At 61.0% G+C, this 26,768-nt stretch overlaps 1 protein-coding gene across 11 annotated transcripts in view; it reads left to right on the plus strand.

Moving 5' to 3' along the window:
* MINK1 (misshapen like kinase 1) overlaps window positions 1–26,768 on the plus strand; it is a 43,412-nt gene that overhangs the window by 10,815 nt on the left and 5,829 nt on the right. For 7 of the 11 annotated variants that reach the window (XM_044391708.3, XM_044391711.3, XM_044391709.3 and 4 more), the window contains exons 2-16: window positions 17,332–17,397; window positions 19,050–19,106; window positions 19,190–19,315; window positions 20,975–21,085; window positions 21,409–21,499; window positions 21,889–22,019; window positions 22,298–22,352; window positions 22,490–22,568; window positions 22,772–22,947; window positions 23,457–23,526; window positions 23,737–23,947; window positions 25,175–25,288; window positions 25,728–25,814; window positions 25,995–26,195; window positions 26,351–26,524. In XM_044391708.3, the coding sequence (XP_044247643.2) occupies window positions 17,332–17,397; window positions 19,050–19,106; window positions 19,190–19,315; window positions 20,975–21,085; window positions 21,409–21,499; window positions 21,889–22,019; window positions 22,298–22,352; window positions 22,490–22,568; window positions 22,772–22,947; window positions 23,457–23,526; window positions 23,737–23,947; window positions 25,175–25,288; window positions 25,728–25,814; window positions 25,995–26,195; window positions 26,351–26,524 (1,749 nt within the window). The remainder of the gene's footprint in view (window positions 1–17,331; window positions 17,398–19,049; window positions 19,107–19,189; window positions 19,316–20,974; window positions 21,086–21,408; window positions 21,500–21,888; window positions 22,020–22,297; window positions 22,353–22,489; window positions 22,569–22,771; window positions 22,948–23,456; window positions 23,527–23,736; window positions 23,948–25,174; window positions 25,289–25,727; window positions 25,815–25,994; window positions 26,196–26,350; window positions 26,525–26,768) is intronic. The other 4 variants (XM_044391710.3, XM_026520768.4, XM_026520772.4 and 1 more) reach the window with 1 other exon arrangement.

Consider the following 26,768-nt stretch of genomic DNA (forward strand, 5'->3'; position numbering starts at 1 on the left):
GTGAGCTGCTAAAGATGATTTGGGGAAACCTGGGCCTCCAGGCCTGTAGGGTGTGGAGCCAGGTCGGGCTGCGTCCGGGTGCCCGCAGCCCTGGACGGACCCGGAGCGTGACCTGGAGTTGAGTTGGCTTTCTTAGGATGGAGGTGGTCAATGCAGGGGCCTGCCTGGCCTCCTGGCCTTCCTTTGGCCACACCATTTGCCATTTCTTCATTGCCCTTCAGTGGGAAAGAGGGAAAAGGCAGCAGACGCTTGGGACTGGAGTCACCCAGGACAGAGGAGGGCAGGAGAGCCCCGCATCGCCAAGAGGCCTGCCTTACAGGTCGGAGTCCAGGCCACAGGGGCCTCCAAGCCAGTGGCTTGGTCATGGTGACTTCGGGTCCGCTGTTCAGGGCTTTGTGCCCAGGTCCCCAGTGTTTGTGTTGGATCCCAAAGCCAGAGGACTTTGTCTCTGTGCCCAGCCTAGAGGACGCTGCACAACTCACCTCGGCTTCCAGGCTCTTCTCCCCTCAACCCTCAGAAGCCTACGGTTCCCTTACCCTGAGCCAGGTGTCAATGGGGTTTGGTGGCTTTCCTTGGATGAGCCCACTTTACCCGACGGTGCTCAACGTCAGAATGAGCTTGCTCGGCTCACTCACCCCGAGAAGGACTGCCTGGCTTGCGTGTCACCCTGTGGTCCGGCCTCATGCGCGGCCTGGGTCCGGTCGTCACCGCCGGTCTAACGCCGTCAGCGCCTGTGTGGAGGGCAGAGCACGCGCAGGCCATCTTACGTTTGTAGAGGGGCCCGCGGGAGGTCGGGGATCGGACTCCCAGCTGCCGCGCTGCCCAACCCCTGCAGCCCGGGGCTCCCGCGAGGCCAGCCTGGGGCCCGAGGGGCGCTCTCTGCAGACCAGGCGTGTCTCGCAAGGCGGCGAGGGTGCTCCTACTGCTGCGCTGGCCTCTTGACCTCAGATGGGGTCGAGGTGACGTCTCCGGAGAGCTCTCTTGGAAGGCCTGAGCACACGGGGCCCGTGGGGCTGAGGCGTCCCGACACCCGCAGCGAGCGCGGCGTCAGGAGCCGGGGGACCCAGTTCTAGCTGCAGGTCCCGCTCTTGTGTCTGGGATGCGTGTCGTCTCTCTGGGACTTGGTTTCCTCGCTTGCACAGTGAGGAGATGGGGACAGTGGCTCTTAATCAGGCTCCGTGGGAGTCACCTGGTAGCTCTCGTACCCTTCGAGCGCCCTGGCCTGGCCCAGGGGGCGGTGCCGTGCATCCAGGAGATCTGATGCGGAGCCGCTCCCAGGGCTTCTGGACCGCACAATCCCCAGGGTCCGTCCTCCCTTCTTTCCTCTCCTCCTTCCTAGAAGGCTTCGGTGCCTCCTAGCCGGCGTGCTGTTTGTTCTCAGCGCTGTAAACACACGAGCGCGTGAGATGCGTGATTTGCTGTGTGCTGCGCGTGAGGAGAGGCACGCTTACCGGGTGGCGAGTGTGCGTGTGAAGCTGGGCTGGAGGGAGTTGAGGGAAACGGGCCTGGGCCGGGGGCTGGCCAGGGCGGGACGGCCTCGTCCCAGCTTGTCTGGGGAACACCAGCACCACCGTAAAGACCTCAGGGGGCCAAGTTGGGGTGCGGGCTTGCAGTTGGGTATCTGGGAAGGACACGAAATAAAGGGAAGGCTCAGCAGAAGGTCTCCAGGCCTCTCTGAAGCACGGACCTCCGTGTGCGTGCCCTCCAGGACCGTTTCCCGAGTCTGCTAGTGCCCGGGGGCAGAGCGGCCAGACCAGGTGAGAACCGACCTGGGGAGCTGGGCCGAGCCTGGACTAATGGGCCTTCCCTGTCGTCACTCGCCCCTAAGAGCACAGGCCTTGGAGACAGAGTGGGATTCACATCCTCGTGCCAGCACTTACTGGGTGACCGTTGGCAAGGTCATGACTACCCCCAGGCCTCCTTTTTGTCAAATGAGGCCTGAAAGGCCCATCTCATGGGGCTGCTGTGACGGTTCAGCAGAAGTGTCGGTGACGTGTGGGTGACTGCTCGCTGGAGGTGGGAGCGGCCTGATTGTGCTTGTGAGAGAAAGGCCCAGAAGGGGCGTCTCCTGGGGTCTGTGGGCATGCCTGTCCTCCTGGGCGTGGTGTTTGGGAAAGAGACTAGGCTGTGGGTGGGTGAGTCACCGAGCCCCCAGGTGGGAGCATGGCTGGCTTCCCTTTCCCTGCCCTAGAGCCTTCCACCATCCCCTGAAAGGCCTCCTGCTTCCCTGGAAGAGAGACCAGCTTCACAATCTAGTGTCTGAACGAGAAACTCCTGTCTGTCCTGCCCCTGAGTCAGGAGGCCTGCGCCCTGCCCTCCATGTGGAAGGTCGGGGCCCACCCAGAGGCAGCACTGGGCCTCACCCTGGCCACCCTGAGGGGGACGCCTGGCTTTGTTAGGATGTGAGACCCAGGACCTTGGTTCAGAAAGCTGCGGAGTACTTAGTGAAAGGCTCGGTTCTGGACTCCAGCCTGGGGGCTGTGGCTGCCGGGCTCCCCCGGGCCGAGAGATTGAAGGCTTTCCTGCCCCAGAGTCTGGGGTCTTCCGTACCCCCAGCAGGCCTTTCCTGGCTCCTTGTGCCTCTGGGACCTCGCCTTAGTCCTTCCAGAAGGGCTGCTTCCCACAAGCTCCGCGAAGGAGCGCGCCGCTCTGTGCGTCACCGTGGTTGGTCTCCAGCAGGCGCTCGGTGTTGGCTGACCGAATGTGTGAACTGGTTCACTAGGCCCCAGCACCGCGGGAACGCGGCCAGGGAAGGTTCCCCAGGAGACACGGGAAAAGTTGGGCAGCCTGTTGGCTCCGTCCTGCTGGGCAGGAAGTTCTCCTGTGTCATCTGTCATCTGCCTCCCTGCGGCTGTGTCGTTCACTCTGAGTTGGCCCTTGGTGGGGCCCATGAAGGTCTGGTCTCCGCCCTTTGAAGAACAGCCCCGGTCTGCCTTTCTCGGTCTGTGATTCAGACAGTCCTCCCCCTCCCTGCCGGCCTCGCCCTCCACCTGCCCTGCTGCCTGACTCAGCTCCTGTGCCCTCTGCCCTTCCTGCCCTTCCTGCGGGCTCCTTCTATGCCCCCCTGTCCCTCATGGCGGTTCCCTCCCCAGGGCCCCCCTCACCACACCTGGTTGCCCTCCCGTCTGAAATTATTTATTTGTTATTATGTTTTAAAAGTTCTCTCTCTACCCAGTGTGGGGCTTGAACTCATGAGCCCGAGATTCAAGAGTGGCTCTGCCGCTGAGCCAGCTGGGTGCCACCCCCAGCCCCGGAATTAGAAGCAGTGAGGGGAGAGACAGGCCACAGGTCTCCTTGTCCCTTCCCTGGGATCTGCGGACACCTGACTCCCCCAGGAGGAGGTTGGCAATGAGGTATAATGATTTGTTTGTGCTACAGTCAAAAACCAGCCGTGAGAAGCCTTATTATTATCCAGCCCCTGATTAGTGCTGTCCTCCTCCGAGAGAGCTCCGTCTGCCAGGCTGAATGGGCTTGCGGTCCCCTCCCGCCCCCGCTGCCCCTGCTGCCTCTGCCTCTTCCTCCCCTTCCCCTCCTCCCCCTCCACCATCTCCTCCCCCTCTCTTCCTCCCCCCTTCCTCCTCCTCCCCCTCTTCCTCCTGCCCCTCTTCCTTCTTCCCCCCTCTCCTCTTCTTCCTCTTCTTCCCCTTCCTCCTCTTCCTCCTCCTCCCTTCCTCCTCCTTCCCTCCTCTTCCCCCCTGCTATCTCCTCTCCTCCCCTCCTCCTTCTCCTCCTTCTTCCCCCTTCCCCTTCCCCCTTTTCCCTTCCTCCTCCCTCCCTCCTCTTCCCCCTCCTCCCTTCCTCCTCTTCCATCTCCTCCTCTTCCCCCTCCCCTCTTCCCCCTCCCCCTCTTCCCCCTCCTCCTCCTCTGCCATCTCTTTCCCCTCCACCTCTCCCCCTCTTCCTCCTCCCCCTCCTCTTCCTCCTCTTCCTCCTCCTCCCTTCCTCCTCCTTCCTTCCTCTTCCCCCCTCCTCTGCCATCTCCTGCCCCTCCCCTCCTCCCCCTCCTCTTTCTTCCCCCTTCCCCTTCCTCCCCTCCTCCTCCCTCCCTCCTCTTCCCCCTCCTCCCTTCCTCCTCTGCCATCTCCTCCTTCTCCCCCTCTTCCCCCTCCTCCTCCTCTGCCATCTCTTTCCCCTCCACCTCTCCCCCTCTTCCTCTTCCCCCTCCTCTTCCTCCCCCTCCTCCTTCCTCCCCTTTCTCTTCCTCTTCTATCTCTTTCTCCTCCTCCCCCTTCTCCTTCCTCCCCTTCCTCCTCTTCCTCCTCCTCCTCCTCTTCCTCCCCCTCCTTCCACAGGGACAACCTTCCTCCCTCTTCCCAGCCCCTCTCAGCCCCGCCTCCAGGGCCCTCAATCTGTGCCCCACCCCCATGTTCCACCTGTCCTCCCCTCAGTTCTGCTTTTGATCTGGTTTCTCCTCTCCTCACCACTCTTCACCCTAAATCCCGGGGACACCACCAGTGTTAATAAGTCGCCTTTTGACACACTTCGCCCTTGCTCTCTGGAAGGCGGTCTCTTCGTAATGATTCTGTGCAAATTTGTAGCACTTAGTGGTTTTCAAAACGTTTCACATGCAAGAATTCTTGTGATGGGGTTGGGTAGACAAGGAGAGGCTCTCAGAGGTGAAGTGACTTGCTGGTTTGCCCCCGTCACATGGAGGCCTCAGAACCGGTTCCAGGCCTTCCGGGGCTCAGGGACGCGTACACACTAGCCCTGCCTGCTACACGGGCTCCCGCTGGGCTGCGGCGTCCCTGTCCTCCCGCACCTCTCACCCTCCTGGGAGCTGTTTTCTGGGTTGGGGCCTTCTGCGCCTCTCACCCGGCCTAGCCTCTGCCTGCCTCCTTCTCCTTTCTCCTCCAGGACGCTTGCCCTGGATCTCTTCTTGCCTGCTGGCTTCTCACAGTCTTTGGATCCTTATTAATGTTTTTGTTTGGGGGGCGCCTGGCTGGCTCAGGTGAGCATGCAACTCTTAATCTCAAGGTCGTGAGTTCAAGCCCCACAGTGGGCGTGGAGCCCACTTAAAAGAATCATGTTCTTGTTTGGGTTTTGTCAACTGTATAGGAGTTCATTGCTTCAAGAAAGTACACTTTCTAGAGGTACCTAATTACCATGCATATAAATTATGGGATGCCGATTCACAGGACAAAAAGGGGTTCGCTTTTAGCAGCTGCCCTAGTGCGTTGCTTTTAAGTGAATATTCATGGATTATTTGGGAAGAATGGAGGTAAACCCAAAACTAGTGTTAGAAACCATTGACTGCACTAGGGAGAAAGGAAGGCTTTTCCAGAGAACACCAGCTTTCTTTTATTTCTATATTCCTTCAACAGACAGGTTTCGGATGTGGCCCTGACCCCTAAGAACAGTCTAGCAGGGGAGACAGTTAAGGAGTTAATCACAAGAACATGACTGTGCCACCGTAGGCTCCTGTGGGAGCAGGTGGCCGGTGGTCAGGGAAGCATCCTGCAGGATGGGCCGGGGCAGGGAGCAGTGTGCTTGGAGGAGTGAACAGCAGGTGCAGAGCGCAGCGGGAGCAAGGGTGTGGCAAACTAGAAGAGCCCAGAGAAGTCCAAGGGTGTGCAGGGCCCCTCCGCCTCCACGCCAGCAAGAAACTAATGATTCCGAGGTGCGGCTGGTGAGGCTCCAGGTGAGCCAGGCCTGGGAGGTCAGCTGGAAGGCGGTCAGATCTGAGCCTGAAGAAGAGGCTCTTGGGCCCGCAGATGGCAAATGAAATCTCTGGGGGTGGGCAGAGCTCTGGGGGCCGGGGGCAGCATGGCGTGGGCCACAGGAAGGCCCCTTGGATTGGCCATGAGCTCATGAGTCCCTGCTGCAGCAGACCTTTAAGTTCTTGGAGCCTCAGTTTTCTTATCTGTAAAATGAGCTGACAAGTCCTGCCTGTCTTCCCTGCAGGTCTGAGGTGCAAATGACATGGTGTCACTGCGGTGTCCCCAAGCATGAGGCCACAGAAGGGATTCTGCTGGGCAGGGGCGTGGCTGGGCGGTGGAGGGCAGGGGCTGTCCTGGGGGCTGCCCCCTCCCCCCCCAGAACAGTCTGGAGGCAGGTGGAACCTCAGACACAAGCTGTTTATCTTTTAGGGTTTGGGGTTTATTTTTAAATTTCTGACTGTGATGATATTTATTTTTTCTTTTCCCTTTCCCCACTTCTCCAGCTCAGCCGCAGAAAGGGACCATCTGTCCCCTGCCTTGCCTGTGGCCATTTTAGAACCCGCCCCACTGCTGGTGCTCTGGCCCCCTCTCCTTCCCTCCCTCCTGGGGCTGACTTCCCCTGCACTTCCCCCCCTCCCCCCACGGCTCCGTCTAGCGCCCTCCAGCTCCCGCTCTGCTCCCCTCTCCCCTCGGGTCTGGAGGGAGCGCCAGCCCGCCCCGCCAGCCCGCCCCGCCAGCCTGCCCCACCGACCCTCCAGCCCCGCCGGCCCTGCCTGAGGCCACCATCCGCCCGCGGGGAGCCTCCTCGCTGCTCTGACTGCTTTCCCATTAGAGTGGTATTTGTGTTCACGCGTGTAGCATGTCTGGACCTGTTTCTGCCTCTCTGTGCGTGCGAGTCCCAGTCACGTGTGTGTCTTTCTGGAGGAGAGACTCAAAAACTGTCCCTCCCCCCAGCACATAAACCTCTCCCGGTTCCTTCCGTCCCCTGCGCTCCCAGAGCCTGCTCTGCTCCTTCCCCCACACGCTCCGTTCCCACCGAGCAGCGAAAGCACGCGTAGCCGCCAACTGAGGGCCAGCCCTTCCGGGGGAACCAGGATCCCAGGAATCCGAGGGCGAGGGCCGGATGCAGCCCCAGCATGGGAGGCAGGGCCGGTTCTGGACAGCAGAGAACATGAAGGAAGGGGTTTCTGCAGCTGATGGGGGTTGGTGCCCCTCTCCTGGGGGGCTTCCTTCCTCACCGGGAGCATGTCCTGTGCCACATGCTTTGGCTTGGAGCCTGCTTCCCTGGGAGGAGCGGGGCGATGGCACACTCCCCGCCCCCTCCCCGCCCCCCCCCCCCCCCCCCCCCGTCGTCATGGGCATGGGGGCATGGTGCGAGCGGCCCAGACCCGCTCCCCTGGCGGGGCTGCCTCCTGCGGGGAGGCCACCTGGTCTCTGCTGGGTCAGGAAGAGGTGACCTGATGAGACCCCTGCCCCTTCGTGCGCCGGCCCCATCCACTCCCCCCCCCCCCCCCCCCCCCCCGCACGCGTACACTTCCCGCAGATGCACACCCGCCGGCCCGCGGAGCTCTCTCTCGGCAGGTGGGCGCTCGTGGCTGCTCCCGGCTCATTGGAGGATGGCTGCACGGCCAGCGCTCACCCTCACCCGGAGTTCTGCCCCCGCCACGGCTCTGCTGGCCGCCGGGCGCCTGTGTCCCGTGGGACCTGGACTGGTGCGGGGAGGCACCAGCCTCGCCCCTCAGCCTGACCCCTGTCTGGCCCTGGCTTCCAGGGAGTCCTGTGGTTGGCGATGGGACCGAGGGCATCGAAGCTACCTGTGCTTGGCAGCAGGCAGCCTCTGTGTTAGCACGTAGACTGCTGGGGTCGTGGGAGTGGCTCTGAGCCCCACTGCCTTGCCCTGGGGAGGGGGAGGGCCCCTCTCCAGCCTGGACCTTGATACCACACATGGCCTTTGCCCCTCTTCCCCTCTGGGTAGGTCTTCGGGGTCACAGGAAGAGCTCAGGCAAATGGGCCTATTTCCCTCTGGGAGGTGGACAGAGGGCCGCTGCACCCAGCCCAGTCTCAGCACCTTGTCAGTAGAGGCTCCCCGGGCCCTGGCAGCCCTCTCTCCCAGGCTCTCCCAGGCTCTCCCAGGTCCTCCCAGGTCCCAGAGCTGTGTGGCTCGAGGCTCTACTGCGTGCCCTCGTTGGGTCCCTCTGTGGACCATGGCTCCCCACTCTTTCCCTAGAGCCCTTTCCCCATCCGTCTGTCTGCCACTACTCTGTGGAGCCCTGGTCCTCCTGTCCCCCACCCCTGCTGCCCCGCCTCCTGTCCAGGGCAGGATGGCAGGTCCGGCCCTGCTTCCAGCCTCAGGACCTGCCAGGGCGCGTCCCCATGAATAATCACTGCGGGGCCTGCAGCGCAGGACAGACCAGCCCCCCTCATCTCTCTCCCCAGGCCTTACGGGTCTCCTTCTTTCTGCCACTCTGGAGCCTCCTAGACTCTCTTGGGAATTCTCAGTGGACAGACCCTTCCTGCTCTGAAATTCTGTGAGCTCTAAGACCCACGGTGGGGGGAGGGGGTGCCTGGCTGGTTCTGTGGGAGGAGCACGCGATCCTTGATCTGGGCTTGTGACTTTGAGCCCCAGTTGGGCGTAGGGCTTACTTTTAAAAAATAAAATCTGGGGCGCCTGGGTGGCACAGCGGTTAAGCGTCTGCCTTCTGCTCAGGGCGTGATCCCGGCGTTATGGGATCGAGCCCCGCGTCAGGCTCCTCCGCTATGAGCCTGCTTCTTCCTCTCCCACTCCCCCTGCTTGTGTTCCCTCTCTCGCTGGCTGTCTCTCTCTCTGTCAAATAAATAAATAAATAATCTTAAAAAATAAAATTAAAAAAATAAAAAATAAAATCTTAAAAAAAAAAAAGACCCACGGGTCAGCAGAAAAGTCGGGGGTGCATTTCCCATCACACCTCCCTGTCCCGCCTTGGCCTTAGGCCTCACGTCGTACCACATGTGACTTGTGGACGCATTCGTTCTCTCCTCTCCGTGCTGGAGTCTGACTTAGAAGCTCCTAGAAGGCAGAGCCAGGGTTTAAGGAGGCCCTGTGTGACAGGCACTTAGGAAAGCTGTGGCTAATGTTGGTAATAACAGCTTGCATCGTTAGAGGACTTCACAAAACCCTTTACTGCCCAGGGGTTCCATCTGCAGGCAGGGCAGATGCGGCGGGAGTGCCTCCCCGCTTTGGACACAGGAAGTCTGAAGGACGCTGGAGGAGGCCTGTTGTCAGTGAACAGGACCGGAAACCAGGGTTCAACCCTGCCAGGTCTGGGCCACTTCCCGGAAATGTCACCCCTGCCCTAAGGTGCTTGCCCCTCTTTGCCCATTTTGTCACCCACCCCTTTCCCCCCAGACTGCAGGGAACCTGGAGCCTTCCTGTCCCTTTCTGGGTCCCTGCACGCTAGTCTGTCCGTCCTTGCCCTACAGCCTTGGCCCTCTGCTCCCGCAAGCCCGAGCTGCAGTTCGTATCCCCACCTCCCCCACTGCCACCACATCGCAGCCTCTGAACCCAACCGTGAACCGACTGGTGCGTTTTCTCTTGGGATGCGGCCACAGCCTTCATACCGAACCTCATCTCAGCCTGTCCCACTACCGCGTTAAACGGCTCCGGGCTTCGGGGAAGAGAAAGGAAGATGTCAGCCGGTGCTGGGCCCCTAGCCCCGGACTGGCTGCTTTGCTGGTTGTCAGAGTTCTGCTCGCCATTCCCTCCTTGTCCTTCCTCCAGATAGGAGCTGTGGGGGTACTGGGAGCCCCTCGAGGGCCCGCGGAGCAGGGGAGAAAGAGCCAAGGCCAGTGCGCGCCCAGCTCTCTCTTGGTCAGTGGAGGCGTGATCAAGGGGCGAGTGGGCACCTTGGGAAGGACCCCCCGGCGCTGGGCCCCCAGCCCGCGCCTGATGCTGGAGCGGTCCTGGGGCCGAGGCTGGGGTCACTGACTCTGTGAAGTCTTTAAAGGGAGATTTAAGGGGCCCCTGAGTCGCTCCCGTGCACTCAGAGACACGTGTGGTGCCGAGAGGAAATAGGCCGAGGGGCCGCTGTCCCGCGTGAGCTGCGTCCCGAGTGGGTGCGCGGCGGCACTGCCTGGGTGTGGGGCAGACTGCCCCGGCACCGCGGCCGCCTCTTCATATGCGAACACGTGTGATTATGAACCGTACGGGATGCCATGCAACGGGGGGGGGGGGGGGCACAGCGCCCCATAACCCGGCTCTGCCGGCAGCGCACCTCCCTGAGGGGGTCTGGCTCTTGTCTCCCAGCCCCGCTCATCAGTATGGGATTCCGGCATTTATACGACGCCGTCCACGTCTTTTCTGTCCCCTGGACACTTTCTAAAGTTGTAATGTATGTAAACGCTTCGGTCCGGAAGGTCTCGGGAGTGGCAGAGAGCAGCCCAGACCGTCGCCCTACGCACTCCCTATGCGGCAAAAGTACGGTTGACCCTTGACCGCTGCAGTGTTGGGGGCGCCCGTGCCCTGCGCAGTCAGAAATCTGCGTGTCATTCTTGACTCCCCGAAAACTTAACTACTAACCTGCTGTGGACCACAGGTCTCCCCGAGAGCAGAAGCAGCCGACAGGCCCAGCATCCTTACCGCAAAGGGAGGCTTCAGTATTCACTGCGGTCTTCCTGACGCCCAGCCAGGACGTGAGGACACAGCCCGGAGGCCGGCAGCTTCTGGAGTGTGCACGGGAGCGTTTACTGTCCTAGAGTGAGAGCTGGGAAGTTTTCTCATCTTGCCGAAAGGGAACCCAGAGAGGTTAAATGACTTGCCCCCAAACAGAGGTTAAATGACTTGCCCCCAGCCTGTTAGCAGCAGAGCCGAAATACAAACCGAATTCCCCAACTCTTAATCCTGAAAGTGGTTGTGGTTTATCATTTTGTGTTTGGCCCGGGACCTCGTCATATGTGTTAATAGTCCAAAAGCACTCTGTGGGCCTCCTTCCGAGTTCGTAGGGTCGTTTTCTCAGTGTGGAGACGGTCACTGATCAAAATTCTTGATTGAGTGCTGGGGGAGCTACTCTTAGGATTATTTTTCTTTTTTAATTTTCTTGTTTTTTTATTAAGGAATCTCTGTGCCTGATGTCCGGCTCGAACTCAACCCCGGATCACGAGTCGTGTGCTCTCTGACAGCCATCCTGGCGCCCTTGGCGTGTTTTTAGTAACAGCTTTATTGATGTCTAGCTCACATAGCCCACAGTTCAGTAGAGGGGACTGTAGTGTGTTCACGGGCTGGCTGTCGCCGCTATGCAGGGTCAGGACGTTTTCACCAGCCCCAGATAAAACCCAGTACCCACTAGCCGTCGCTGCCGTCCCCCCTTCACCAGCCCCTGGAGGCCACCACTGTTTTCCGACTGTGCGTGGGCCATGCAGCCACACAAAACGTGGTCTTTTTTTTTTTTTTTTTTTTAAGATTTGTATTTATTTGAGAGACACAACGAGCAGTGGGGAGGAGCAGAGGGAGAGGGAGAAGCAGGGAGCCCGATGCAGGACTCAATCCCGGAACCCTGGGATCATGACCTGAGCCGAAGGCAAGCGCTTCACTGATGGAACCCCCCCCCCGCCCCCCGCCGGGTGCCTCCAGAATGTGGCCTTTTGTTGGGTTTCTTTCACTTAGCGTGTTTTCCAGGTTCATCCGTGTTCTAGCGTGCGTCCGTGCTTCATTCCCTTTCCTTGCCAAATAATACCCTGTCATGTGCATGGATCACATTTATCCATCCACCAGTTGACGGACATTTGGGGTATGGCTGCTCCTGGGCTGGGGTGACTAATGCTGCTGTGAGCGCTGCATGTGTTTTCAGTTCTCCTGGGCATCTGCTTGCTGCGTCTCGTGGTAACTCTCGGTCCTACAGTTTGAGGAACTGCCACACTGTTTCCCAAAGTCGCTGAGCCATTTTACATTCCACCCGCGGTGCGCCAGGGCTCCAGGTTCCCCACCTCCTCCCAGTGCTTGTCATTGTCCGTCCCTGTGATGGTAGCCGTTTTAGTGGCCGTGACGTGGGATCTTGTGTGGTTTGGGTTCAAATTTCCCTCATGACTAACGATGTCCGTATTTTCGTGTGCTTGCTGGCCACTCTGGGCCCTCGGAGAGATGTCTGTTCAGACCCTTTAATTGGGCTATTTGTCTTTCTATTGTTACTTTGTTCTTAAGGAGTCCTTTTTATATTCTGGATACAAGTCCCTTATCTGATATATAATTTAAAATGTTTTCTCTCGTTGGGTGGGTTGTCTTTTCACTTTCTTGATGGTGTCCCTGGAGGCACAAAAGTTTTAAATTTTGAGGAGATCCAACGTAATGTTTTTGTTTGTTTTCTCTTGTGGTTTATGCTTTTGGTGTCCTTTCTAAGAAACCATCGCCTGATCCGAGGTAATGATTACTCCTGTGTTTTCTTTTAAGATTTCCATGGTTTTGGGGGCGGGGGGGAAAAAGATTTCTATGATTTTAGCTCTTAACATTTTTAGGTCTGTGATCCATTTTGAGTTAAAATTTTATATGGTACACGACAGGGATCCAGCTGCATTCCTTTGCAGATGGATACCCAGTTGTCCCAGCACCATTTGTTGAGAAGACTTGACTACCTTGGTACTCTTGTCAAAAATCAGTTGACCACAAATTAAAGAGTTGATTTTTGGATTCTCCATTCTAGTCCATTGATGCAAGTGTCTATCATTATGCCAGTATCACACTGTCTTGATTACTGTAGCTTTGTAGTAAGTTTTGAAATCAAGAAGCGGGAGTCCTCCAACTTTGTTCTTCTCTTTTCAAGATTGTCTGTCTCTTCTGGATCCCCTGCATTTCCGTCTGATGTTTAGGACGAACTTGCCAATTTCTGCAAAAATGCCCACTTGGATTTTGATACAAGTGCACCAGATCGGTAGAGACTCACAATATTAAGTCTTCTGATCCATGAACATGGGAAATCTTTCCATGTACTTAGGTCTTTAACTTGTTCCAACAATGTTCATATTTTCAGTGTCCACGTCTGACACTTCGGTGGTTAAATGTATTCTTTTGGGTGCTGCTCTAAATGGAATTGTTTTCTTGATTTCATTTTTGGATTAGTCACTGCAGTACATAGAAATAGGGTTGGTTTTTGTTCATTAATCTTGCATTCTGCAACCTTGCTGAACTCATTGATGGGTTCTGATTTTTAGTAGATTTCTTAGGATTTTTCTGTACACGTGATTATGTCATGTGCACACAGAGATAGTTTCCCTTCTTCTTTTCCAACCCAAATGCCTTTTCTTCCTTTTTCTTTCCTGATCACGCTGGGTAGAGCCACCACTATGACGTTGAATAGATGTGGCAGGAGTCAACAGCCTCGTCCTGCTCTCAGATTATTGAAAGAAAAGCACGTCTCCATGTGGTCCTATTCTTGAGAAACTCAATCGCACAGTCTGCACCGTGAGATTAATTCGTGAAACCGAGGTTGACATTCATGGGTGGGACAGCTTGGGGTGGGCTAGGGTAGCCGGGGAAGACTTCCTGAAACAAACAGGATTTGGCTTGGCGGACAGGAAAAGCTCATCATTAGGCAGGGTCAGCGTGTGAACGTGAGAAGAGTAGGCGTGAGTTGAGTCTGTGAGGATGGAGGGGCTGTGGGGCCGTTACAGGGGGATGGTAGTTCATCTCACAGAGAAGCTGCTGCCGGGGGGCCTGCACCCCACCCATCTGTCAGTACCCCCCTGACGTGCAGGGTTTCTCCAAATGGGGCCCCGGACCGACCCACAGTAGAGTCACCCGGGGAAGGCGATGGGGGGCTGTTTCATAGACAGATTCGGCCCCTCGCCCCAGACCTGCGTGCTGCCTCGGAATCCCGGGAGCCAGGTCCCAGGGTGTCTTCCCACATGACCCTCGTGTATCCTGAAGGCCTGTCTTCCCCAGCTTTTCCACCTCACTCAGGGCCCCGCTCCCACGGAGCAGGTGGTCTTCCCCCCGATGTGGTCATTAAGGTCAAGGCTGCCAGCCGTTCCTGGGGCTCCCTCATCTTCCTCCTGCCTCAACAGACCAGTGTCTCTTCTCAGTCCCTCCCGTCCTCTCTCCCTCCTCTCTTTCGTTATCCGCAGCCTTATCCCCGTCCATTCCCGCCTCCCGGCGTCTGGCTAGACAGGAACCTGATGGCTGACAACAGTTTGAGCAGTCAGAGGAAGGGCTGGCGGAAGCTTCTAGCACATTGTCTTGGAGCCAGGCCCGCGTGCGGGGGGCAGGCCAGGCTGCCTGGGGCCTCCCACGCACAGAGCACCCCTGCAGAGGCACCTGTAGACCCTCCGCGGAGAGAGCCCCCGGGCTCGCGGACAGGCACACGTCTGAAGGGCACACGCAAAGCCAGATCTGTGCATAAATCCGTGCATTGGAATGGGGCCCTCTGAACCCTCAGGTGTGTAAGGGAGAAACCAGACGCACCGAATCGCGAACGTAACCCCGCGGGGGACGCAGTTTACATACAGGCTAAAAAATCCGTTCGGCAGGGTTCCTCAATCTCCTGTCTTTTTGTCGTCTTCCCTTCCACAGGCAGGGGAGACCTTCCTGTTTTGGAAACCCTCTGTCTGACCCTGCTGCCCCATCATCTGATTCCCCTTCCGCTCAGCCTAGTTTCCCCAGATGGCGCTGTGCCCGTGGGCCCCACTTCTCCTGGCCTGCGGCCCCTCCAGCCCCGCCGCCACCTGCCTTCTGCACCCGCCGCCGGCCTCAGTCCCCGCAGAGGTTCCCGTGCTCCCCTGAGCCTGGGGCCGGTGCTGCTTTCCTCTGTGCCTGTCTGTCCTGCCGTCCAGCATGGAGCACAGGGCTGTTTCTGAGAGGCCGGCTCTTGTGTTCTTCCTTCCCTGGATGCCTGTCTCCTGTGTCCACTCTCAGTCTTTGTCTCCAGACCCTTGTTTCTAACCACCTGACGTCCCCTAACATTGCAAACTCAATGTCCAGACCAAACTGCCGTCACCAGCCCAGCCTGGTCCCCTCACTCTCACTTTCCTGGGGCCAGCTGACTGCAGACCCAGCCTGCCAAGCCCGGCTCCGTCCCCCTGTCTCCTCCAGGAGCCCACCTGACAGGCCGGCCTGCTTCAGTCTGTCCCCGAAACCACGAAACAGACCTTCCACCCAGTCCAACCTCTGTCTGTGTGAGCAGGACAAGGCCCCAAACACTTAAATGTTCACTCAGGACACAGCTGGTGCCCAGGACCCCCTAGAAGGGCACTCGCGGGGCCCCTACTCTGCCTGGCAGCTTCTTGGTGGCTCGAGGGCCTTCGCTCGCTCTTTCGGCATAAAATCTTGTACTGCCGCCTGTCCGCGTCAGGGTACTTGGGCTGTCAATCACGAGGTCCATCCTGGACCTTCCATGTGCACACGTGTTGTCGAGCTCTGTTTGCGCCTAACTGAGGACTTGTCACCTAGTTGGTGCTCAATAAATGTTTAACAGGTAAATGAAAGAGGAGAAAGTTGCCTTACAGATTTCCCCTGATTAGGGCGTAGGCGGGCCCAGGGTGGGTGTAGACACTCACTCAGAAAATATTTATTGGTTGGTTAACGATGGGGCAACTCTGAATACCAGACTGAGGTGTTGGGACTCCTCTGTGAGCTGCGGGGGCCAGGCTGGCTCTGGGCACAAGAGGAAGGTCGGGAGGGTGAACGTGGGCCGAGGACGGAGGCGTGGTGAGGCACGAGCCCGGGGGCGGGGGCACCCTGGAGCTGAGAGGGAGGCGAACAGGGACATTTGGAGGAAAGAAGGGATGGGCGACAGGTGTGGAAATGGTCCTGCTGTTGGCAGAGGGCACAGCCTCGGCGTTCTGAGCAGGGGGCTGGGCATCATGACACCCGTCACAGGCATGGTCTCAGCTTCCTTCTCGGGAAAGCTCTTCCTGGGAGGTGCGGCCATCCTGGTTTGCGGGTCAGGAAACCAGCTTGGAGCTGCAAAGCTGAACCTGGGGATTGTGTCTACCTCAAGGACTTTTCTTCCCACACATCTGAGGAGGAGGCGGGTTCGGGTCTGAGATCACAGAGTTAAACCGTCCATGCTGAGCTGAGGTGCCTGCGGGAACATGGTTAGGACTCCCAGGCCCATCCTCCCCTGTTAGACAAGGAGCCTCCTGAAATTCACGACCAGAGTCCCTGTCCTGTCTCTGTCCGCCTCGGAAAGAGCGGAGCAGACGTAAGAAATGACTGCCCAACAGTCCGAGTTCGGAGGCCTCCGAGAGGCTGAGCCCTTCTGGGGGGCTGGGGGACTGCAGGCAGACAAGAGAGCGGGGTCCAGGCTCCTGGCCACTCTCATCGGTCCCCCTGCTGTGACACTCTCCCACTGTTTTGTTAGACCTGCGCAAGGTGGTTTTGTTGTCGGCCTGTTTTTGTGTTGGGGAACTTCGGCTGGAGCCTAATACTTGCACGCAGAATCACAGAACTCTTGGCCGGGTCAGCCCAGGCCCCTGGGCAGCACTCGGGGAGCCTCTCGACACTTCCCCCGAGATTCCCTGGAGCAGGTGAGGGCTGTTCTTGGGCTGCTGCGTCCCAGGCCCCGGGCTGGGTGCCGGACACGCCGCTGAGCGAAGAGGGTTCCGGCACTTTCTTCCGGGAGTTTCCAGGCGAGTAAAGACACGGTGCACGATGGCGCGTGCTCTGAGAGGGGACACACACAGGGGGCTGCGCGGCCAGGCCTTCAGGTCCCCTTGCCGGGAAAGTGGGCACAGCTGGCGTCCAGTGAGGACGCCCTACAGAAGCCTCGGGCTGGGTTCTCCCCACCGTCCGGCCCGTCCACGCTAGGCTCCTCTGCTGGTGGCCGTGGAGGAGCGGTGAAGGGTTCTTTTGTTTCCCAGAAATCCCAGCCTGGGTTTCAAAATCGGGAGGAAGGAGTTTCAGGTTATATACTTTTCAGATGATCAGCCCAAAGGCCCAGGTGCTGCCTGGACAGTGTGTTCTCGGTGGTGTTGCCCCGCCTGCCAGGCCTGCAGGTGGCCGAGGGGGTAGGGCTGCGCCTCCCGGCCTGTCTCCAAAAGAAGGCCCAAACGGAGGGTGCGGGTGGCCTCCCCGCAGCTGTGCCGGCCGCTTGCTCTCGGTCTAGCAGGCGATGAACCTCTTTGGAGGCTTTGTCTGAGCCCTTGGAGCCTCTCCTCCTGGCACCGCCTGGCTCCAGAACGCAGGAACCGGCAACGCTCTGTCCCCCCTCCCCTCCCAGCGGCCCCCCCTCTGTCACCTGCTCTCCTGCCCAGGAGGTCTGCAAAGAAGCAGGAGGAGGGAGCTTCTGGATTTCTGGCCTCCTGCTAGCTTTTCTCCTCCCTGCTTTTAAAAAGTCCTGACAGCGCTGGTTACCTCTTACCGCGCACACACTCTGTGCTGGGCACCGTCTCAGGCTCTTCACGGGCCTCGCCTCACTTACTGGTGACCCCAGCTCCCGCGCTGCGCGCTTGGGCATTGCCGTTTGGCAGAGGCCGCAGACTCTCAGAGTCTGTTGCTGCCTGTGCGATCCCGGGCGTGCCCAGAAGGCCAGCTGGGCTCCCACTGCCGTCATCTCTCCCCTTCCTCTGACTTTTCCTGTAGAACACGAACTCTGAACCAATCCACGAGAACCACAGCTGGGTCTGGGTTCCCCCGAAGCCCCCTTGTAATATCCCTGTGCTCACTCATCTGACTGGATACCTCTCTCCCCTTGTTCTTCCTCCCTCCCCACAGGACCCTGCTGGAATCTTCGAGCTGGTGGAAGTGGTCGGCAATGGAACGTATGGACAGGTGTACAAGGTGAGGCTCCTCCGTGGGGCCCTCAGGAGGGCTGGTGGGATCGGCCCTGGGTCTGAGGACTTGGGGGGAGGCTGGGGGAGGGGAGCGAGGGCCTGGGAGAGGCAAGGAGGGTGGAAGTAATGGGGAAGGAAGCCCAGGACGTGGGGTGTTTTTGCTGGCCTGTGCACGGAGCCTCCATGAGTCCTGGGTGCAGCGGGAGCAGGTCTGGAGCCGGGTGAGGTGTGGGCAGTGGCAAGAGTGGCTGTGTGTGCGCACGCGTACATGCGTGCCTGTGTCTCTGCGTGTGTGTGTATCTGTGCGTGCATGTGTGTGCGCGCGTGCACGTGTCTGTGTGCACGCGTGTCCATGTGCATGTGTGTATCTGTGCGCGTGTGTGTGTCTGTGTGCACGTGTGTATGTGTGTGCGTGTCTGTCGGGGCTCACCTGGGAATTCAGAGCAGAGCTCAGGCCACAGGTGAAGCCTTGGCTTCTTCCGAGACCGCAGGGAGGCCCAGCCTTGGTGTTGGTGGAGCCCCAGGACCTGTCGCAGAGGGGAAGTGGTTTTCTCGGGCTCCCACAGCTGGCCTGCAGCAGGGCTGGCGCCAGAGCTCTGGCCTTCTGCTCTGGGGGCCGCCCCTGTCTGTTGCCTGTCGCTTTAGCCTGGCCTGCCCAGGCCTGCCCACGGGTCCCACCAGGAGGGGGAGGGGCACGTTAGATGTTCCAGGTGGATGCTGTCCCCAGAGCTGGAGACCCCAGGGCACATGCCTGCCTTCTGCATCTCCCGACATGATGCTATGCCTTTCCACCAGTCTCTGCATCTCAGGGGCTGTTTCCTGGATCGCAGGGACCACCCTGTAAGCTTTGGGGGAAAGGTGCGCCCCCTCCCCCATTCCCCTATCACCAGCCTGGTTGTTGCCATGGAGATAGCAGCTCTGCGTTCTACTGCTTCTCTGGGCTTGGGGCCTTGAATGACTGCTGAGGGCAAAAATGACCCAGGGACTGCCCCCCCCTTCCCCAGGAAGCCTGGACTTCTCTGTCCAAGGCTGGGATGGCTCCCGGAGGAATGTCCGAGGGATGAGGGGGGAGGAGGGAGAATGACAGGGACATACTCCAGAATTTACTCTCCATTAGCGCTGGTGATGGGGCATCGACAGGCCGTTCAGCCTTCTGGGTGTCCCAGAGTTCCCTAAAATCCCAACTCTGTATTCTTTCCTGCCAATAATAATAAAAAGGCTTGGACGGGGATGATTCTGGGAAAGGCTTCCCGGAGGGGAGGGGGGAGCATGAGCCAGTGTGTCTGACATAGAAGGTGCCAGAGAGGCAGAGCCCCTCCCCCAGCCCCCCAGCTCCCTCCAAGGGGGAGAGCATCTCTTTCACTCCCCGCTCTAGCTTTCAAACTGTGGGAAGTCCGGACCAAGGTGAACCTTGTTCACCTCCCTCAGCTGTTTTAGGAGAAGAGACCCTTCCTCTTGATCCAGCTGAGTGCTTAGAGTCCAGGCTCCATGGTCGTTCTTGGAGGCCTCTGCCTGCCCCTGTGACTAACCCATAAATGAAGTGTCCAGTCACCATGGGGACACTTTCTAAGACAGAAAACAGAAGGCACGGCCTGTCCCGGACTCATGCCGTCCCTGGACGCAGCCTCAGACCTGCACGCCCGGCTCTCTGTCCCGCAGGGTCGGCACGTCAAGACTGGGCAGCTGGCTGCCATCAAGGTCATGGACGTCACGGAGGTAGGCAGCAGTGGGGGCAGAGGGCGGGCTGGGGCACTGAGGAGGGCTGGGGGCTCCCGGGCTCAGCCCTCCCATTCTCCTAGGACGAGGAGGAGGAGATCAAACAGGAGATCAACATGCTGAAGAAATACTCTCACCACCGCAACATCGCCACCTACTACGGGGCCTTCATAAAGAAGAGCCCGCCCGGGAATGACGACCAGCTCTGGGTGAGACGGCCCCCAGCCCTCCCTCAGTCTACACAGCCTCCCGACTCTCACACTGTGGCCTCTTGTCCTCTGAGTGTTGGGGGAGCCCCGGGGTCCTGGGGTTTGCCCGTGCCCTGAGCAGGGGCTCACACTGTGTGTGGCCCACACTTACTAAGCAGGGAGCATTGTCACCAAGCAAATGCTGGGGCAGGTGAGTCCGTCAGTCCTGCCTCCCCCCCCCCCCCGCCCCGCACAGCTCGGTGGGGGGTGTGTGTGTCCACGGCCCCAAGTACCGTGTGCGGAGGCAGGGCTCGGACCCTCCTGGCAGAGCGCAAGCCCTTCTGGAGGACTCCTCTAACCAGAGCTCGCTGTGGCTCCTTTGGGCCTCCCCCAAATCCCTCCGGGCCCAGAACATTCCTGAGAGTCATTGCCCTCCCGGGCCTGGGCCCATTCCCCAGCCTCGCCCTTTCTGCTCCACAGCCCAGCCCCCGGGAGTTAGTGCCAGGGAGCGTGGCACGCGGGCTTGGGCTCATGCTGGGTCTCCCCTCCCACCAGTTGCCAGACAAGTACTTATTGAGCACCTTCTGTGTACTCTGCGCAGATAGGCGTGAGTCACGGCCCCGTTTCCAGGGTGCTCACACACACAGAATATGCCCAGAGGAAGCGCGGCAACGCTGCCCCGGTTACCTGCCGGCTGGTGAAGGGGGATCCGGGGAGACCAGAGGCTAGGCGCTAGCCGGGGCGCCCCCTGCTGGACACGCGGGACCCCTGTCCTTCCCCTGGGCTTGTTGGGGGGGGCAGATGTGCGGCATACAAATTCCCTTTATTGCATGTGCGAGTGCCACATTCCCTCCGGCCTTTCTGCATCAGAAGTGGCTTTTGGAAAATACAGTGGAACACGAGGACTGGCTCCAGTGCCCGGGGCGCTGACGTGGCCCGGCCTCCGCGGTTCGAGCCGGGGTCTTCCCAGGACCCCTCCTGCAGCTCTCTGGCTGACGGCGTGCTGCGCTGTCTCAGGCCGGCCTGGACAATCATTCTTAGCCTGTCTTGCCTCGGTCAGGGGTTGCCCAACTTTTCTTTTGCCATGAAGGCTGGGCAGCAGGTATTCGGGGCTCTGTGGACCGTAAGGCCTGTGACGGCTCCTCACCGCACCCGCCGAGCCCCGAAACAGCCACAGGCATGCGCATATGAACGGGACCGGAATGTCGGTGGGCCCCCAGAAGCCTTTATTTAGGACACTGAAACTTGAATTTTATAGGATTCTTAGTTTGATTTTTTTTAACCATGTATAAATGTAAAAACGAGGCTTAGCTCACCGGCCAAAGTTTGCCAGCCCGCACTCTGGGACTGCCGTTGTGGCTTCGGGCGGTGGGTCCCCACAGGGCGCCGACGAAAGCCTCGGGCCCCTCGCCCAGGAAACCATGCGCACACACCTCATTCTGTCTGCAGTCTCCAGGGTTCCTTGGGCTCCTCCTTGGGACCCAGACGGTCTCCCTCAGCCCCACGTGCCCTGTCTTCCCGCCTGCACAGCCTTCTCCTCTCCTCAGCTCCCCCCTGCTCCGCGGCTCACCCCAGTTGTGGCCCCAAGGCCTCTGGCCCTCCTCCAGGGGGCTGGCGGGGAAGGAGGCCCTGCCTGACGGCTGCTTCCCCCCAACTCCCTGCACGTCCCTGGGGCCGTAGCTGGTGATGGAGTTCTGTGGTGCTGGTTCCGTGACAGACCTGGTGAAGAACACGAAAGGGAACGCCCTGAAGGAGGACTGCATCGCCTACATCTGCAGGGAGATTCTCCGGGTGGGTGCAGCCTCGCCCCCGGCATAACCCTCCCTGCCCCAGGGAGGCCCGGGTCAGGGGTGGGAGGAGGCGGAGGCCAGTGCTGGAGAACTCTGGCAGCTGGGGGGCTGGGGGGGGGCAGGGACAGGGCCCTTGGGCACCATACCTGCCCCCTGCAGCTGCCGGGCCTTCTCCAGGGTTTGCTCCTCTGAGGACACGCACCTCGGGCACTTGGGCTCCCGGGTGGGGAGGGGCCGCCCTTGCAGCCCAGCCCCATCTCCCCCTCCCCTCGCTCTCGCACACCTCCAGCACCAGGGCTGATCTCCCCTGCCCTCCTGCCTCAGGGTCTGGCCCATCTCCACGCCCACAAAGTGATCCATCGAGACATCAAGGGGCAGAACGTGCTGCTGACAGAGAATGCCGAGGTTAAGCTAGGTAAGCCAGTTCCTTCCACAGCAGATGCGGCCCCCTGACCTCCAAGACAGAATGAGAGAGGCTGGGAGTCTTGCTCCTGCCCTCCCCATCCCCTCCCCTGCTAGAAATCACTCCAGAAGTTGCCCCCCTGCTACCTCTGTCCCAGGTGCTGGGCAGGTCCTCCTGGGGAGATGGGATATTTTGGCCCCTCCTTCCTGTCCCTTGGCCCTTTCACATTGCTTCCCCCCCCCCCCCATGCAGGGAGATCAGGTCAGGCTGCTCGGGATGTAGATGGGGTGGCAGAGATGTGAGGGAATGTCTGGGTAGGCAGGGACCGCCGCTGCCTCTGGGGCATGCACCTGCCAGCGCCAAGACCCTCTTTTATGACCCCTCCCTCCGTGTGTTCCCAGTGGATTTTGGGGTGAGCGCGCAGCTGGACCGCACTGTGGGCAGACGGAACACTTTCATCGGGACCCCCTACTGGATGGCCCCGGAGGTCATCGCCTGTGACGAGAACCCTGACGCCACCTACGATTACAGGGTATGGAGGAGGAGGCAGGGCATGGAGGCAGCCGGGGCAGCACAGGGATGGGGTGGTGGGTAGATTGAAGACACTGGGGGTGTGGACGGGCCAGGTGACACAGAGAAGGTGTGGTGGTGTGCTGGCGGTGAGGGGTGGGGTCTGCTGGAGCCGGGCCTCGGGCAGGGGTGCAGACCAGAAAGTGGCCCTGAAGAGGCCCGGATGGTGGGTGCAGAGGATGGTGGGTGTGGAGGGCCGTTAGGGACATGCTCCTGTCCCTCCTTCTCTCCCCTCTGCAGAGTGACATTTGGTCTCTAGGAATCACAGCCATCGAGATGGCAGAGGGGGCCCCCCGTAAGTGTGGAGCCTGGGAGTGGAGGGAGCCCCAGAGGGGCTGGGGGGGTGGGTCACTGGAGGTCATGGTGGGAGGGGCTCCTTGAAGCTCTCCGCATGGCTGCGAGAGGGACTCATGTTGTCCCCCCATGTGCCAGCTCTGTGCGACATGCATCCCATGCGAGCCCTCTTCCTCATCCCACGGAACCCACCCCCCCGACTCAAGTCCAAGAAATGGTAGGTCCCTGGACCAGGCCCCCTGTCTTCACCCCTGCAATCCGTGAGGGTCTGCACCACAGAGGGGTGGGGCCAGGCGGGGCTTGGAACGCGGAGAAGACCATGGGAAAACCCAGGTGGCTTTTGGACGGATGCTTCCCCGCTCGCGCCTGTGACCTCCCCCTTCCGAGGGGCCGTCCCAGTGTGAGCTCTCTCCCTTCCAGGTCTAAGAAGTTCACCGACTTCATTGACACGTGTCTCATCAAGACCTACCTGAGCCGCCCGCCCACCGAGCAGCTGCTCAAGTTCCCGTTCATCCGCGACCAGCCCACGGAGCGGCAGGTCCGGATCCAGCTCAAGGACCACATCGACCGCTCCCGGAAGAAGCGAGGCGAGAAAGGTCAGCGGATCAGCAGGGAGGTGGCTGGCCAGCAGGGAGGGCCTCCTCCGCAGCCCGGCTTCTCCCGCCCCTACCCGCCTCCCCTCCAGCGCCTAGGCCTCCCGGTCCGAGGAGACCTTCTCCCCAAACTCCCAGCCCCATAGGCCTTTGTCCTCATCCACCCCCCCCAGCCCCCCGGATCCCAGGCAACCTTCCCAACCGGGGCCACCCTGTTACAGGCCGAGAGGCTCCATGGTGAGCGGGTGCGGCCGCAAGTGCACATTGTGCGCGTGCGCTGCGCCATGGCTGGGGCGTCTGGTCCACCCCCACCCCCACCCCCGCTCCGTCCGTCCTGTCCGGGCCCAAGTTCCAAGGGGCCCAAGTTCCAAGGGGGCGGACGGGGACCGGGTGCGCGGCCCGCCACGCAGACCGTGTTGATCATCCCCGCGGAAGGTTCCCTAGGTCGGGGTGGGGTGTGGGGCGCTGGGTGAAGGAACAGCAGTGCCGCCCCCCCCCCCCCCCCCCCGCAGAGGAGACGGAGTATGAGTACAGCGGCAGCGAGGAGGAGGACGACAGCCACGGAGAGGAGGGCGAGCCCAGGTGGGCCACACCGCCGGCTGAGGGGCAGCCGTGCGCCCTGGCGTAGGGGGCACAGAGCCGGGGAGACCACAGAACCCGCCCCGGGTGCCGGAGGAGCGGGGGGTGGGGGGGTGGGGGGCGCAGGCTGCGGGAGGGGGCGGGGGGCGGGGGCGACGGGCCCTGCCCCCGCGCACGCGCACTGACCCCTGCGCCGTGCCGCCCCGCACCCAGCTCCATCATGAACGTGCCCGGGGAGTCCACGCTGCGCCGGGAGTTCCTGCGGCTGCAGCAGGAGAACAAGAGCAACTCGGAGGCCCTGAAGCAGCAGCAGCAGCTGCAGCAGCAGCAGCAGCGGGACCCCGAGGCGCACATCAAGCACCTGCTGCACCAGCGCCAGCGCCGCATCGAGGAGCAGAAGGAGGAGCGGCGGCGCGTGGAGGAGGTGGGCGCCCGGCCCGGGCTGGCTCGCCCTCCCCCACCCCGCCGCGTCCCTGCTTCCGCCCCCCGGCTCGCCGCCCCCTCCGCGTGGGGGTGTCGGCGGCCCGCAGAGAGGGTGGTCCCCACCCCCTTCCTGCGCGGAGCCCCTCCCGTTCGTCCCGCCCGTGATCTCAGGTGTCAGGGCGCTGGGGCCCCGCACACGCTCCAGCGGCCTGGGCGTTTGCCCCAAACAGCCGTGTGGTCTGATCTGGAACTCCCTTCTAAAGGTCCTCCTTTTATTTTTGGTTGGTTGGGCTTAGATTTGCTGGAAAGTACGGTCTTGTCACTTGGAGTAATTGGAGGCGGGTGGGAGAAATACCTTTTAGTAGTCTTATTTTTAAATAGGGGTGGTTTTTTTAAAATCACCGATTTAAAAAGGGAGCATCTGTATCCGTACGTACTTAGATGCCCTTATTTTGCGGGACGGACGTGGCGAGGAAGGAGAAGGTATAAATATGGCCTTCAACATTGGGATTTTTGTTGAAACGATTACATGATTTCAAAGTTGGTGGAGAGCCGGACTTAACAAGAAGACCGTCTAAGTGCTCGGAGATACCCCGCTGCTGTCCCCAAAGCAGCCCCTGAGCCAAGGCGCTGCGCTAGCCGGGCCCAGAGGGTCGCACCGATTCCCGGCAGCGGACGGAGAGAACGCCGTGTGCCGCGGGGTCCCCCTCTCAGGGACGGGCAGGGCACCGGGAGCTCCCGGGCTGGAGGGGCCCCTCGGGCGGCCTCCCCTCTAGTTTGGACACACCTGGCCGCACCCGCGCGGCCGCCCTGGGCCCCGCGCTTCTGCACGGGGGCCTGCCGCCCCCTTGTGGCCAGAGCCTGTCCCTGCGGCCCACTCCACGCCACTCCCGGCCGGGGTGGGTGTTCGGGGCCAGGGGCTGGGCGTCTAGCTATCGGGCACTTTGCTGCCGTGGCTTGGCTGGCTTAGTGGAGGGGTGGACAGAGAAGGCATCCGAGGCTGCCCTCCGGGGGCAGCAGCCGCCGCCGGGACCCCCATGGCTCTGGGGCAGGGAGGCTTGCAGGAGCAGGCGGGAGTCGCCCCGTCCCCCAGCAGTCCCAGTGAGAAGACGTGTCCGCACTGTCCAGTAGGGGTCCACTTCCCAGCGGGCGCCAGCAGCAGGCCGGGCACCCCGTTCTGGGGCTGAGGGTCCAGGGCAGGCGTGAAAGCACGTGTTCCCACCCCCAGCAACAGCGGCGGGAGCGGGAGCAGCGGAAGCTGCAGGAGAAGGAGCAGCAGCGGCGGGAGGACATGCAGGCCCTGCGGCGGGAGGAGGAGAGGCGGCAGGCCGAGCGGGAGCAGGTACAGCGCCCCCAGCGCACACCGGACTCACCCCTTCCCTGCCCGCCTCCCCTCTGCTCCTGCTGCCTGCCTCCCCTGCGCCCGAAGCCCTTCCCCTTCTTTCCCGTCGCCTAGATTCCCCCTATCTTTTCCAGCTTCACTCTCTCTCTGTTTTCTCCCACCCTTCAACCCCCACCCTGGCTCCTGTCCTCCTCCTGTCTCTGTGCCTTCATTCCCCATCTCTCTGCCCCGTCCTTGACTCCTCACCCCTGCACCTGCTTTCGCGGGCGCTCCACCGGGCTTCCTCCTCATCGCCTGCCCTCCCGGGGCTCATCCCACCCCATCTGTCCTCTGATTCTGCCCGCTCTCCTCCTCATCCTCACCCCACCGATCCCGTCCTGCAATGCTGCCCCCCCCCCCGCCTCTCCCTCTCCCCTGCCCTGTGCCCCCCGCCCCCCAGGACTATATCCGTCACAGGCTGGAGGAAGAGCAGCGACAGCTCGAGATCCTCCAGCAACAGCTGCTCCAGGAACAGGCCCTGCTGCTGGTAACGGGGTCCCCGGTCCCTCTGGGAGGACGCGGAGGCAGGGCCTCCGTGCCGGAGTGGGATGGGGACACTTCAGGTGCCAGGGGAAGACCCCTCCCGTCCGGGCAGCTGGAGAAAGGGCCTGCCTGCGCCCGCCCCGGGCCGCGCCCCGCTGAGCCCGCCCCCCTCCCTTGGGCCCAGGAGTACAAGCGGAAGCAGCTGGAAGAGCAGCGGCAGTCGGAGCGGCTCCAGAGGCAGCTGCAGCAGGAGCACGCCTACCTCAAGTCCCTCCAGCAGCAGCAGCAGCTGCAGAAGCAGCAGGGCCCGCCCGGGGACCGGAAGCCGCTGTATCACTACGGCCGCGGCGTCAGTCCCGCCGACAAGCCGGCCTGGGCCCGAGAGGTACTGCCGCTGGCCTCGCCACCGCTGCGGGGGGGCGGCCGGGGGGACGTACTGCTGGGCACGGGCCAGAGGGCCAGAGAGGTGCGATGAGGGGGGGCTGTGTTTTGAAGACGGCGAAGCAAAGCTGGCCCGTCAGGCATCCTTCCACGCCACAGGTCGAGGAGAGAACGAGGATGAACAAGCAGCAGAACTCCCCCTTGGCCAAGACCAAGCCCAGCAGCACAGGGCCTGAGCCCCCACTCCCCCAGGCCTCCCCCGGGCCCCCGGGGCCCCTTTCCCAAACTCCTCCTATGCAGAGGCCGGTGGAGCCCCAGGAGGGACCGCACAAGGTGAGCCTCTCCCCGTTCCCAAGTTAACGCACGGACAGGGGAGTCTCTCTCTGCACAGCCGCGGCACAGCCATGTGCACGCGCACGCGCACCCTGAGCAGGGGTCGTGGATCTTGGGGTATGGGGGCAAAGACGGCCACTTGTCTGTCGCTGCGTGAGTCTGGTCTTGTCCCACCTGTTCCGGGACTTCCAGAGCTCCTCTCCTCCGACGGACAGTTGGAAGCCAGAGGCTTTCCTCACCCCTT

The sequence above is a fragment of the Ursus arctos genome, unplaced genomic scaffold (assembly GCF_023065955.2).
Source record: "Ursus arctos isolate Adak ecotype North America unplaced genomic scaffold, UrsArc2.0 scaffold_14, whole genome shotgun sequence".
Taxonomy (NCBI): Eukaryota; Metazoa; Chordata; class Mammalia; order Carnivora; family Ursidae; genus Ursus; species Ursus arctos.